At 44.9% G+C, this 12541-nt stretch overlaps 1 protein-coding gene across 4 annotated transcripts in view; it reads left to right on the top strand.

Annotated features, from left to right (window-relative positions):
• The window catches only part of LOC137421591 (phospholipid-transporting ATPase ABCA1), an 86816-nt gene that overhangs the window by 72075 nt on the left and 2200 nt on the right, over window positions 1–12541 (top strand). For all 4 annotated transcript variants that reach the window (XM_068107799.2, XM_068107797.2, XM_068107800.2 and 1 more), the window contains exons 32-48: window positions 4474–4568; window positions 4688–4720; window positions 5004–5106; window positions 5312–5386; window positions 5489–5658; window positions 5758–5935; window positions 6196–6311; window positions 6444–6591; window positions 6756–6879; window positions 6970–7099; window positions 7274–7391; window positions 7534–7596; window positions 7785–7891; window positions 10544–10685; window positions 11908–12042; window positions 12203–12306; window positions 12422–12514. In XM_068107799.2, the coding sequence (XP_067963900.2) occupies window positions 4474–4568; window positions 4688–4720; window positions 5004–5106; window positions 5312–5386; window positions 5489–5658; window positions 5758–5935; window positions 6196–6311; window positions 6444–6591; window positions 6756–6879; window positions 6970–7099; window positions 7274–7391; window positions 7534–7596; window positions 7785–7891; window positions 10544–10685; window positions 11908–12042; window positions 12203–12306; window positions 12422–12514 (1934 nt within the window). The remainder of the gene's footprint in view (window positions 1–4473; window positions 4569–4687; window positions 4721–5003; window positions 5107–5311; window positions 5387–5488; window positions 5659–5757; window positions 5936–6195; window positions 6312–6443; window positions 6592–6755; window positions 6880–6969; window positions 7100–7273; window positions 7392–7533; window positions 7597–7784; window positions 7892–10543; window positions 10686–11907; window positions 12043–12202; window positions 12307–12421; window positions 12515–12541) is intronic.

Genomic DNA, 12541 nt, shown 5'->3' with positions numbered 1-12541 from the left:
ATCAATGTTTACATTTGCCAATTCCGACCAATTCGATTCGACCAATTCGACCAATCGACCAATTCCATTCGACCAATCGCTTCGATCGACCATTCGACCAATTCGATCGATTCGATTCGATTCATCGAATTCGATTCGATCAACCATTCGACCAATTCGATTTGCCAATCAATTTGACCGACCTTTGCTTGTGTGGAACGGACTGTGAAAACGATGCGGACTATATTGGCAGATACGACACACAGGACAGTGATTACGAACTCTAAATGGCATATTCTGTAATCGTGTATGTTTGATGCCATTGACTGCCTGTGTGTATTTTGTCATTGACTGCCTGTGCAGATGTGAAGTTATACTGACTGCATGTGTATATATGATTTTGCTGACTGAAATGCAAAACACACCCTCGCGTTGGGGAGGTTTTGACGCATTTAATTCAGCGCGTAAATTGGAAACCGCGTTCGAGGAAGCCGCATTGGAGGAAGTTTTACTGTATTTACTGTCATCTAATAAAATTCATCAGATGTCTGTCTGTCTATCTGTCTGTGTGTTTGCGGTTTTTGCAAAGAACAATGGGCTGACAACCACTAAATTTTGCACACAGACAAAGTCCGACCCGGGGATTGTCCTAAGGGTATTTTCATCCACTACCTCAGCCTTTAAAGACCCCGTAGATCCAAAATAAGCTTTTTTACATGCTTGAGATATTAGGCCCTTACCTTTCTAACTACCATTGGAATGCATCCTTTGGACCATCTAGAACCTTTTAAGCGCACACCACACAAGCGTCTATAGTCTTCTTGCAAAACACAGACTGTACTTTTTTCAGCAAGTAATGTGCAAACTTGACCCAACTGGAGGGTGGGTACTCTGCTATCTAATCTAACATATAAAGAATAAAGTTAGTTTGTCTGCTTGTTCATTTATGCATTCGGACCCTGCAGAAACCATTGCAACCAAACTCTGCACGGCCTCCTCTTTAATCCAGAGGAAGATCGAGGGTTATGTTTGGATAAAAAATTGGCCCCAGATAAAACCAGATAATTGGCCTTCAGGTGTCGATCGGGTCTTGTCCTTATACACTGCCTGGGTTTTTTTCCGGGAGCGATCGAGCGATTATGTATTGTGAAGGTCTTATGTTGAGGTTGTATATGGTGATTTGTTGTCAACAACACAAATTAAATTATAAGGGGATTTCATTGAATTTCCAAGGGCAACGCCGGGTACTTTTATCTAGTAGATAATATATTGCTTCATTCTATAATTATTTTACGGCCTTGGTACATTTGAGAGAGTGATGCGTAATTTGATGATAAATACACTTTCCGGCATGATTCTCTGACATGCTTCACTGATAGATTGCACAGTGTACAGTGTACACCATATGTTTCACAAGTCTTTCAAAGTCTAAGTCCTGTTTTCCCTTTGGTTTGAGGTGGGACAGAGATCGAGAGTATGTCTGTGTACATGTGCGGGGGAGGGAGGGGAGGAGGAGGGGGAGTACACATCTGTGGGTTTTGAATGGGGAGGGAGAGGAATAGGGCAAGAGTGAAGGTGTGTCTGTGTGTGTGTATGTTTGTGTGTGTGTGTGCGGTGTGTGTGCGTTCGCATGATAATGTAAAGCGCCATGAGGGTAGTTTACTCTGCTTGATGGGGCTATATAAGACTCCTTTATTATTATTATTATTATTATATGTAGCACCCAGCATGCCTTTCCAGGATGCTTTTCAACTTGAAATGTGCTACCACCACTCCTTGTTTTGAATACCGAACATAGGGGACATACAGTGAGGTAACGTACATGAATCGATTGATTATGTTGCAAATGAGTGTCGTTAGAATCAAAATGTGCTTCCTTGGGACACTTATTGGTTCGCCCCTCTGCTGATATTGCCAGCTGTTGCACTGAGAGGATGAGCTTGATCACATAAGTGAAGATGTGTACTGTATAGTACCCCTAGGGATATTTATTGGTACCCCTAGAGCCGTGTTTTGTTTGCTCATAATAAACATACATGTAGGCTTATATGCCATGTACAGACTTGGCATTTAATATGGAATATTTTTTTTGTGGGGGTGAACTTACTTTTCAAGATGACTTAGAATCAAAAGTTCATTAGAATTATGTTGAAATTATTCTAGATTTTGTTAATGTGACCTTTAAAAGAAACAAAAACCACATTTGACATTTTGAAGCAAATAAATTGATCCTTGAAAGTGATGGAAACTGATATTGAACTCAATTCACGGACAGTACTGTGTTAAACTTCTGTACGTTTTCCAGAAGTATCTCTTTATTTTGCACATTAGCCAAAAAAAATTTCAACAAAAACAAAAGTTAAATTATGACTGGGATTACGGACAGTAAAATTACAGTTAAGTACTTCGTGTAACCCCCACGAGCATTCAGGAGAGCACGTACACGTCGAGGCATGCTGTTCACGAGATTTGCCAAGGTTTGGACAGGAATCACTTGCCATGCAGTGACAATAGTCTGCTGCAATTCATGCACAGAGGTCGGCTGCTGGTCCAAGTTGTCGATTTGACGCGTTAATTCTGCCCACAAGTTCTCTGTCGGATTCATATCCGGGGACATGGCAGGCCACTCCATATGCTCGACACCACGGTCAGCAAGAAAGTGTTGGATCATGCGAGCACGATGAGGCCGTGCATTGTCATCTTGGAAGACAAAGTTTCCTCGAAAGGCTGCACGAGCAAATGGAAGCAATGTTTCTTCCAGAATGGCCCTGTACTTACTTGAACTGGTTCAGGTTTCCATTCAGAACAACCAGGTCAGTTTTGCCCCCTGCATGAAAAGCAGCCCAAATGGTCACCCCACCACCTCCAGCTTGGACTCTTGGCACAATACAATCTTCGTTGTAGGCTTCATGCACTTGTCTGCGCACTCGGTTGCGGCCATCTTGTCGATAGACCAGAAATCTAGACTCGTCACTGAAGGTCACGTGATTCCAGTGTCCTGGCTGCCATTGACGGTGCTCTCTGGCCCACTGCAATCGGCGCTGGCTGTGTTGTCTGGTCAGGCGTGGCTTTCTCAGGGGACGCCTGGCACGATAGCCTGCTTGAACCAGTCGTTGGTTAACTAGCCTTCTGGATACAGGCACATTTGTCAGTTGCTGCAACTCAGCCCGAAGCCGATTAGCTGACTTGGTACGGCCATTGCAGACTAACCGGTGCAGCTGGCGATCATATCTCCTTGTGATTCTGCGGGGACGTCCTGGCCTCGGTATTGGAGTAGGGACACCCCTCTGAGCATTTCGTTTCAGGATCTTTGACACCTGACCTCGAGTGATGCCATACTGCCGAGCAATAGCACGCTGTTTCATGCCGGAATTTCGTAAAGCCACCACTCCATGACAAACAGCATTGTCGAGTTGACGGACCATCTCCAGAGGAAGCGGCAATAACTTTTGTAGACATGCAGCAGTTGTTTTCCACTAATACAGAACGCAACAACCCTTATATACCCGATTGTGAAGCCAATCGTCAAATATACCTGTCCTTACATTTTGTCACGCCACCTGTGATATAATCCTGTTATTGACTTCTTGCTGCGAAAGACAATCAGTGACATGGTTCTTTCAACAAAGACATCACCGAAGGGTAAAATAAACTCAACAGATTGATATACTGAGTTCAGAAAGTAAACCCAAGTCAAGAAAAAAAAAAATTCCATATTAAATGCCAAGTCTGTAGTTTCAATAACCAAGCCTGGCGTTGGCTTAACGGTTACGGTGGCTGGCTTAAGATCTTAGGCTCCTGAGTTAAAGCCCCTGTAGTGCTGTTATAAATAACACCATGTGGGTTCACTCAGCTTGTCATCCTTCCGAGGTCGGCAAAATTAGTACTGTACCAGCTTACTGGGCCGAATGAGCAATTTGAGTATCCCGCATCAGTGGTGACCTCTTCAGGATTATGCCACCTAGCCAAGGAAAAGCTTCCGCAACAGCAACAGTCTGAAGACGTGAAAGGAGTGCTTCTTCTTCTGCTGCTGCTGATTTGCTGATTGACCATACACCTTACAAAATTACAATCGCAGGGGGCTATTGTGCCAACCTCATGCAAAATTTGTAGTAGGCCATTAAGAACAAATGCTGAGGGAAGATGGCCAAATTACAAATTCCTGCTCTGACAAATGGAGCGTTGCAACAGCTGTGCCCTTAGCTACTCGCAGCCATGTGCTGGAGACAAAAGAAGAAGAAGCCTTACTCCGAGGCTATTGCTTTTGTTTTTGGTACCTCTACAACTATCGAAGTAGTCCATCCTGAGTATGAGCTACTTCGACTAAAAGTTGTTTTTATCTGCATATGCATGAGAAATTGCCTTTTGGAACTTACGAAGTATCACATGTCGTATAAATTTTAGGTTAACAGATAGAATGGGGAAGAGTTAAGTCTCACTCATGGTATCAAGCTCAGCTTTGCTAACATAGTGCTGGGTTGTACCGTGTGTCAGCGGGTTCAAGATTCCGGAGAGGTGCTGGAGGAGCTATCGGGCAGGAACATTTCAGACTACCTTGTGAAGATCTATCCTCAGGCAATCCGTGAGAGGTCAGCACTATTCACTGCCCTTGGCCCACCATTGCGCAAATGGGTTCTTATTTATATGACTATACGTGATCTCTTGCACTATGACCTCCTAACTTGCCACTTCTGAATTCATGTTACAGGCTAAAAAGCAAGTACTGGGTGAATGAAGTAAGGTGAGTCCTTATCATGTGGACTTTATGCGAATCACTTTGACTAGTCTTCAACTTGTTGAATCATCGAACATTAAAATACTAAAAAATATATTTACGAGTATTTTGATCTCAAGGAGTTTACGCATATATTGGAGATTTTCATTTGACTGTGGATGATTGAGTTTATTTTAGACCTTGGAGAACCTCTCCTTGTCCTAAAGCGTTAGTTTTAACCTGTCAGCTCTGAACCCTGTGCTTTGTCATTGCTCTACGTGTGATTCATGTGAACTGGTGCTGTGTTTAGGTATGGTGGCTTGTCAATGGGCATCAAGAACCCACTGGTCCACGTGAATATTGAGGACGTTCCAAAATTCATCACACAAATTGCTTCGGTGCTAGATGTGAAGGTTCGTGTTAATTTTTTCCATCTATATTCATAATTTCCCAATTACTCATGATATGCACAACCAGACTGGGTGGGAATAACTGTACAGACAACTAGCAAACATTGGTAAACTCAACAACCAAGAAACTTGTTCACTAGATTGTACAGCACAAGCACCATGTGACCTAGATCTCTCATTGGAATCGATGCTGGTCTGTGTCCAACAGGGCCAAAATGTGCGCATGGTTGTCCGAGGTATGGAGGAACTCATTGACTTCCTTGGCCCAAAGAATAACATCAAGGTGAAACTACCACACCCCCACATGCCGATCGTAATTTATACTTGACTGATGTCTTAAGGATTGTTATTCAATCAGATCTTTCTCTTCCCCTTGAATAACCAGGTATGGTTTAATAACAAGGGCTGGCATGCTGTCACATCATTCCTCAATGTGGCCCACAATGCAGTGCTACGTGCTTCCTTGCCACCATCAGCTTCGCCTGGAAAGTTTGGCCTAACAGCGCATAACTACCCTCTGAACCTCACCCGGCAACAGCTGGCCGAAGTCATGCTGTAAGGCTCACCTGCATGCGCACCTGCCCCTTTGCTCACAAACACGACACCACCTCACCACTTGGAATAATCTTTTTTTCTTCCACTGGGAATTCTCAGAATGACAACATCTGTGGACGTGTTGGTTTCCGTGTGCGTCATCTTCGCGATGTCCTTTGTACCTGCGGGTTTTGTGGTCTACCTCATCCAGGAGCGTCGCTCTAAGGCCAAGCACCTGCAGCTTCTCAGCGGTCTCAATCCCATGGCCTACTGGCTTGCCAATTTTGCTTGGGATATGGTCAGTCACCAGATGGACACTTTGTTTCAACATACATCAGTTGTTTACCTTCACATTGCTGGTCATAATCCTTTTGCTCACTCTTCTTAAAATGAAGTCTCGTTTTCCCATTCTATCTTTAATGCTATTTACATATCCTGTCACTTTGTATTCCAGGTAACATTAGTTGTTCTCTTTGATTGCACAGCTTTAGAAGCAAGGTTGCTGTTGAAAAACAGTTTAACTTGTCGTTTACTCTGACTCACCTTGTGTTTGGACAGATGAACTACATGGTGCCCGCACTGCTGGTTGTTGTCATATTCCTGTGCTTCCAGCAAACAGCCTACACATCTGCTGCGAATCTTCCTGCATTGGTTGTCCTGCTCATACTCTATGGGTGAGGGTAACGCTACTTTCTAATATAAGTCGTTTGGAGACGCACAGAAGATAACTGTGAGCAACAAGTCATAGTGTGCAACTGCACTCAATAAGTGCACTCTATAAGCTGGTGTGTCATTGTCTTCATCAGATGGGCCATCACACCACTCATGTATCCAGCCTCCTTCGTGTTCAGCGTACCCAGCACCGCATATGTGGCTCTCACATGCGCCAACCTCTTTATCGGTATTAATGGCAGCCTGGCCACGTTCATCTTGGAACTTTTTGAGGAAGACCAGGTTTGACTTTCCTCTAGCCTACTATCTCCTTGATTAAGTTTTCTTGTCTCGTGTATTTCCTTTCCTTCCTTACCTGCCTCAAATGTTTACCTTCTCAGACCTCATTTTACCACTGTAGTTTCCCAACTCGATTTACTATGATTATCTTTGGCCCCAATGTGCAGAATTTGAAGAGCATTAATACGGTGCTGAAGCAGATATTCCTGCTCTTTCCACATTTCTGCCTGGGCCGTGGCCTCATGGACATGGTCAAACACCAAGCAGTTGCCGACGCACTCTCCAGATTTGGTAATGACGCGCCTACTGTTCACATGTTTGTTACCATGTCCGATTTGTTCACCACATTTCACATGCTCAATTGGTGTGTCGCATTGGCAGGTGAGCAGAGGGTCGTGAATCCCCTGAGCTGGGAGGTCGCAGGTCGGAATGCCTGTGCCATGGCTGTGGAAGGTGTTGTGTTCTTCTTCATCAACCTTTTGGTCCAACACCGTTATGCCCTACGCTATCAGTATGTGCCGCTTGACGACAGTCTACCTCACTGTAACGCTCTGATAAAAGCATTGTGGTGCTTCCTGGCACGGTTAAGGTGTTATTTTTGATGTGAACAATATTTATATACGGAAGCTCCATTTTGATGCCAACATGGTCTCGTAGATTGTGAAACGTGTTCGATTGTATCCAGGCCTCGACGTGTGGCCCTGAAACCGATTGAAGCCGAAGATGAAGATGTGGCTCGAGAGAGGATGCGAGTTACTAGCGGTGACATTAGTGATGTCGTGGTTCTCAGCAATCTGACCAAGGTACGCTCTGAAACGATCCTCGGTGAATTCTAGATTGTCTCACCTAGCTGCACCTTGCATACCGAGCGAGTTCAACCCCAAACTACACTTTATCAAAGAAGATTGCACTTGACTTTCTCTCCACCCTTCCACCTCTCGGCAGACATACTCCGGGAAGAAAAAGCCCGCCGTAGACCGTGTATGCGTTGGAATTCCTCGTGGAGAGGTACGATTATAGCATATACCCGATTCTCTTTGCATGATGTCCAGGTCCTGGCTATTTACCTGCCGATTAATCAACATTTTGCTCGACTGCACACCTATCATCCTAATCTTTACACAAATTGTGATCTCAACATACTGTAGTAGTTTTATTTATTTCTTTGATGTAACCTCTGGCTTTGCCTCTCCTAGTGCTTTGGCCTACTTGGTGTGAACGGAGCTGGTAAAACAACTACTTTCAAGATGCTAACAGGCGACACACCAATAAGCTCTGGAAATGCCTTCCTCAACGGCCACAGGTTAGCACGGGACGCGAAGGCCTCTGTTTCTGAGGCTCATCGGCTTGTAAGCGAAATCTGACCTCGATTTACAATTACATCTTAGAATAATGCATCACAATGAAGGTTACCCAAGGACGCGAGCAATGCGAGGAAGAATAATGCGTCACTTGTAAGCCAAGATTACCATTTGCCAATGAAAACGATTGTGTTGCATCACCCTGCATACATTTCCTCAAAGAAGAAAGCTTACTGCCACCATTTTTATCACAAAATAAACAAGCAAGCCTGTGGGCCTCAGATCCACTTTTTGTTGCTATTTCTAGCTCTAATGTTTATTTTGAAATTATAAGAACTGGGCAGCTTGAGATGGCAGATGGGTACAGGAAGGGTGTACTATTGATGTCACTTGCCAGGAGCCAACACGGTGCCCCGAGCCTCGCTTTGCCGCCTGTGGCTCGATGGTGAGAAGCAGCTTCAGTGGTGTAATGGTTAGAGTGTCCACTCCAAGTCGGGGAGGATGGAGCGAACCCTGGCCGAGTCATACTAAAGACGTTAAAATGTGCTGCTTCCTTGCTTGACGTTCAGCATTTAAAATGATAGAGCACGGCCAAACTATCATAGGTTAGTTATAATAGTTAACCCCACCAGAATATACCCTCGTTTTTTGTTTTTTTTTGTATATAAGATCGAGGCTCGTGAAAGAGCTAACATTAATCACACAAAAAGTCAAACCGACACAAACCAACACATAAAACGTATAATAAGGGGAGCGGTAGACAAGATGGGGAGAGAGGGGGAAGGACACAACACAACATTTGAGAGCAGGGACATCGAGAGAACTGTGGGAGGGAGAGGGCTTGGGGGGGAGGTGGGAGAGGTATAAAACATATGGACACTGCAAGGACTTCCAGGAAAGAAATTGGAATTTCGAAAAAGTGTATCTGGGGTGAATTAGCGGGGCTAGAAAAGATCAAGGTTTTGGATGGGGGAAGATAAGAGATGGTGGTGAACAGCTGTTTTAAAGACCTGGAGGGAGGAGAGTGGGATTGAAGAGAGTGAGGGAGTTTGTTCCAGAGGCGGGAGAAAAGAGGAATGAAAGAGTGAAGGTGAGCAGAGAGCCTAGATTTTGGCAGTTTAACCATAAGAGGGTTTCTGGCAGATCGTGTGCGACCTGTAGGAATATTTGGGGGACAGAGCACAAAGAGAGCTGGGGGAGCAAGGCTGGAGAGGAGTCGGTAGAAGACAGAAAGACCACCAACCTGCCTGCGGTGAGTGAGTGAAAGGCCCTCGGAGGTAGCTTCATCGCGGGATATTCCAATGATTCTGAAAGCTTTGGTTTCAACAGCATGAAGCCGAGCTAGGTGTGAGGCAGGAGCACCGGCCCAGAGGGGGGGACAGTATTCCATTGAGCTGCGGATGAAAGCCTTGTATGTGGTGAGGAGCTCAGGTGTGCCAAGGAAGGACTTTGCACGACGGAGGATGCCCAGTCGGCGACTGGCTTTGGCGGCTAGCTTGGAAATGTGGTTTTCCCAGGAAAGATCATGGCAGATAGTGAGACCCAAAAGCTTGAGCGACAGAACTTCTTGGAGAGGATTGTTGAGAAAGTAGATGGGAAAGTAGATGAGAAAGTAGATGGGAGGATACCCTCGTTAACCCCACCCATATCCCTCCCCCCTCCAATATTCCAGTTTCCCCTCATTGGAGTTTCCTTCTGTGTCCATTTTGTCCACCCCATGCATGCCTGTTATTATTATTTAGCCTAGATCGTGCTTGCTTTGTCTAGGCATTTATCAATGTGAATAATGAAATTGTTTTTTTTATCAAAATCATTTCTTTCTTGATCCTACACTGACCGGAAGCCTGGTGTTGGCTTAGCGGTTAGAGTGCCAGCTTGGGATCCTAGGATCCTGGGTTCGAATCCCGGTCGATCGCTGAATTAACGCCAGGGGGGTTGACTCGGCCTGTCATCCTTCTGAGGTCGGCAAATTGAGTACCAGTTAACTGGTAATTCCCTGTGTGTCGCAAGAGGCGACCAACAGGGTTGGCGGCAGGAAGGGCATCCGGCCTAAAATATTGCTTCAAAAAGGGGACCACGGTGCCCGAAAAAGGCCAACCCCTGTTCTGCGGGGGGAAATGGCCTCCAAAGGTGGTTTTTCTTCTACACTGACCGGGTCCTTGGTCATTAATATGGTATCATTTTAAATTTTGCGTGACAAGTACTTTGGGAGGAGATGCAAAAATGACACACAAACAACTGGAGCTTGTTACATAAGGCTATCTTGGTATTACCTATGTACTCCGATTTTATTCTAGATGGTACATGAGCAGTGGTACTTCCTGGTGGTTTGTTTGTAACAGGAGAATTTATGGGAAAAGTGGACACAGTAGCTTTCTGTTTTGAGGAAATGCAGTCCCTCTATCTATAACGGAGCAGAAGCCGAGAAGCGGGCGAACATAATCATTGACATATCTTGGTGCTTTGCAGTTTCCGAGTATTCCTTGTGTATGTATGTGCAATGTGCTAGAAAATTAATTGGCTATATTTGTGTTGTAGCTCAAAGGTCTGAATTTGATACATCCAAACTCAGATGTATCATGCCATTAGTTTCAGTGCAATGTCTGCAATGTGTTGTGGACTAATTTTGAGTGCTGTGGTATGTGTGTACGCAGTGTGGTACGCGAAGTGCGTGCAGTGCATCGTAGTTTGGGGTACTGTCCTCAGTTTGATGCTTTGGACCCAGTGCTGAGTGGACGAGAACATTTGGAGTTGTACGCCAGGCTGCGCGGTGTCTCTCCGCAAGAAGTACCACGGGTACAAATAAAACTTATTTCCTACATTTTTGGCAAACCCATCTGAATGCTTGGCCTGGTGTGTGTACACGAGGAGTTTGACTTGAGATTTTAGGAGAAAGTGGGAATTATGTCAGAGCACTGTCAATTGTGTGACCTTATATAGAAAGGTGTGTTTTTCTAAATCGTGTCCAATCGATTGGATTGGCCACAGGTAAACTCCAGTCAAGTTGTCGAGACATCTCAAGAATGATCAAAGGAAATTGGATGCACCTGAGCTAAATTTTGAGTGTCATAGCAAAGGGGTTGAATACTTATTGACTCGAGACATTTCAGCTTTTCATTTTTCATTATTTTGTCAAATATTTCTAAAAAAAAATATTCCACTTTGACATTAATGGGGTATTATGTGTAGATCAGTGACAAAAAAATCTCATTTTAATCCATTTTTAATTCAGGCTGCAAAAGAATAAAATGTGGAAAAAAGTCGAGGGGTGTGAATACTTTCTGAAGGCACTATAGTATGTGAGATCCATCAGAGTAGTTTGTACTGTAGGCCAGCCTGCTTCTCAATTCCCATCCACTCCTCCCTCACCTGCTGCTATAAGGATTTGATCATCTATCTATAATTCCAGTAATCTCTGTCTGTACGTTTGTCTGTGACCGCTGTTTCTCGACAACCACGGGTCCGATATACTTTTAACTTGCCAGGTATATTGCTGGGGACCCGAGGATGTGCCTTTTCAAGGTTTCATATTAATCGGACAATTACTTACCGAGCTATGTCCAAAAAACGATTCAACCAATCAGAGAGCAGCGAACGATCGCGTGTGCCGAACGTGGCGGGCACACTCTGCCTCGGATGGCACATTTGAGAGCGTATTCATTTATTTCACGTTTGCAAACTATGTTGGCGTTAAACTATGTTTTACAACTAATAAAAACGAATTTGCGATTCATTCGCTTTCCTGCGCGTTTGTGCACGCGATGGCGATTTCTTTACCAAACTCCGGAAGCCGTTCGCTTTGGACCAAACCATTGCATGTAAATAGAGGGGGGGGATTGTCACCACTCGCAAGCCGTTCGCTTTGGACCAAACCATTTCATGTAAATAGAGGGGGGGGATATAATTTTAGATATAGATATAGTACGGGCATGCCCTAGTATCAACAATGCCATGAATATAGTATCTGTGGCATCCGCTATCCTCTGTTCTCCTTGAACTAATGTTGGCTATATTGTAGGTGGTTGCATGGGGTCTCCGTCGCTTGGGCCTGCAACGCCTGGCCGACCGGCCAGCAGGCACATACAGTGGAGGCAATCGTCGCAAGCTGAGTGCAGCCATTGCCATGGTGGATTGTCCTCCTGTTCTGTTCCTTGTACGTGTTGCACTATGACGTGGGTCTCCATACCACGTTCACTCTTGCTAACGTATTTATCAGTTTTTTTTTTCTTTCTTTTTTTCTCTCCATACCACGTGCTTGGCAAAATGAAACCCTTAAATGCTCATTTGTGGTCCTCTGTTGACTTCTTCACCAGGATGAACCCACCTGTGGAATGGATCCGGCCTCGCGTAGGTTCCTGTGGGACTGTGTGTTGGATGTGGTGCGGGAGGGACGATCTGTGGTCCTGACGTCACACAGGTGGCTGCCATCATGGTTGAATTCTGCAAATGGTTCTGCGTGGGTGTAGATGGTATTTGAGTTGATGTCCGGTTTATTTTGTCGACCTTGACCATATTGTGTAACTGCCTTGCAGTATGGAGGAGTGTGAGGTTCTTTGTTCACGCATGGCAATTATGGTGAATGGGCGGTTCCAGTGCCTTGGCAGTGCACAGCACCTCAAGAGCCGGTACGTCTCAACACATAAGATTACCCA

This window comes from Myxine glutinosa, chromosome 2 (genome assembly GCF_964187855.1).
Source record: "Myxine glutinosa chromosome 2, kmMyxGlut1.1, whole genome shotgun sequence".
Classification (NCBI taxonomy): Eukaryota; Metazoa; Chordata; class Myxini; order Myxiniformes; family Myxinidae; genus Myxine; species Myxine glutinosa.
The sequence above is the reverse complement of the archived record's forward strand: the minus strand, read 5'-3'. Positions and strand labels throughout refer to the sequence as shown.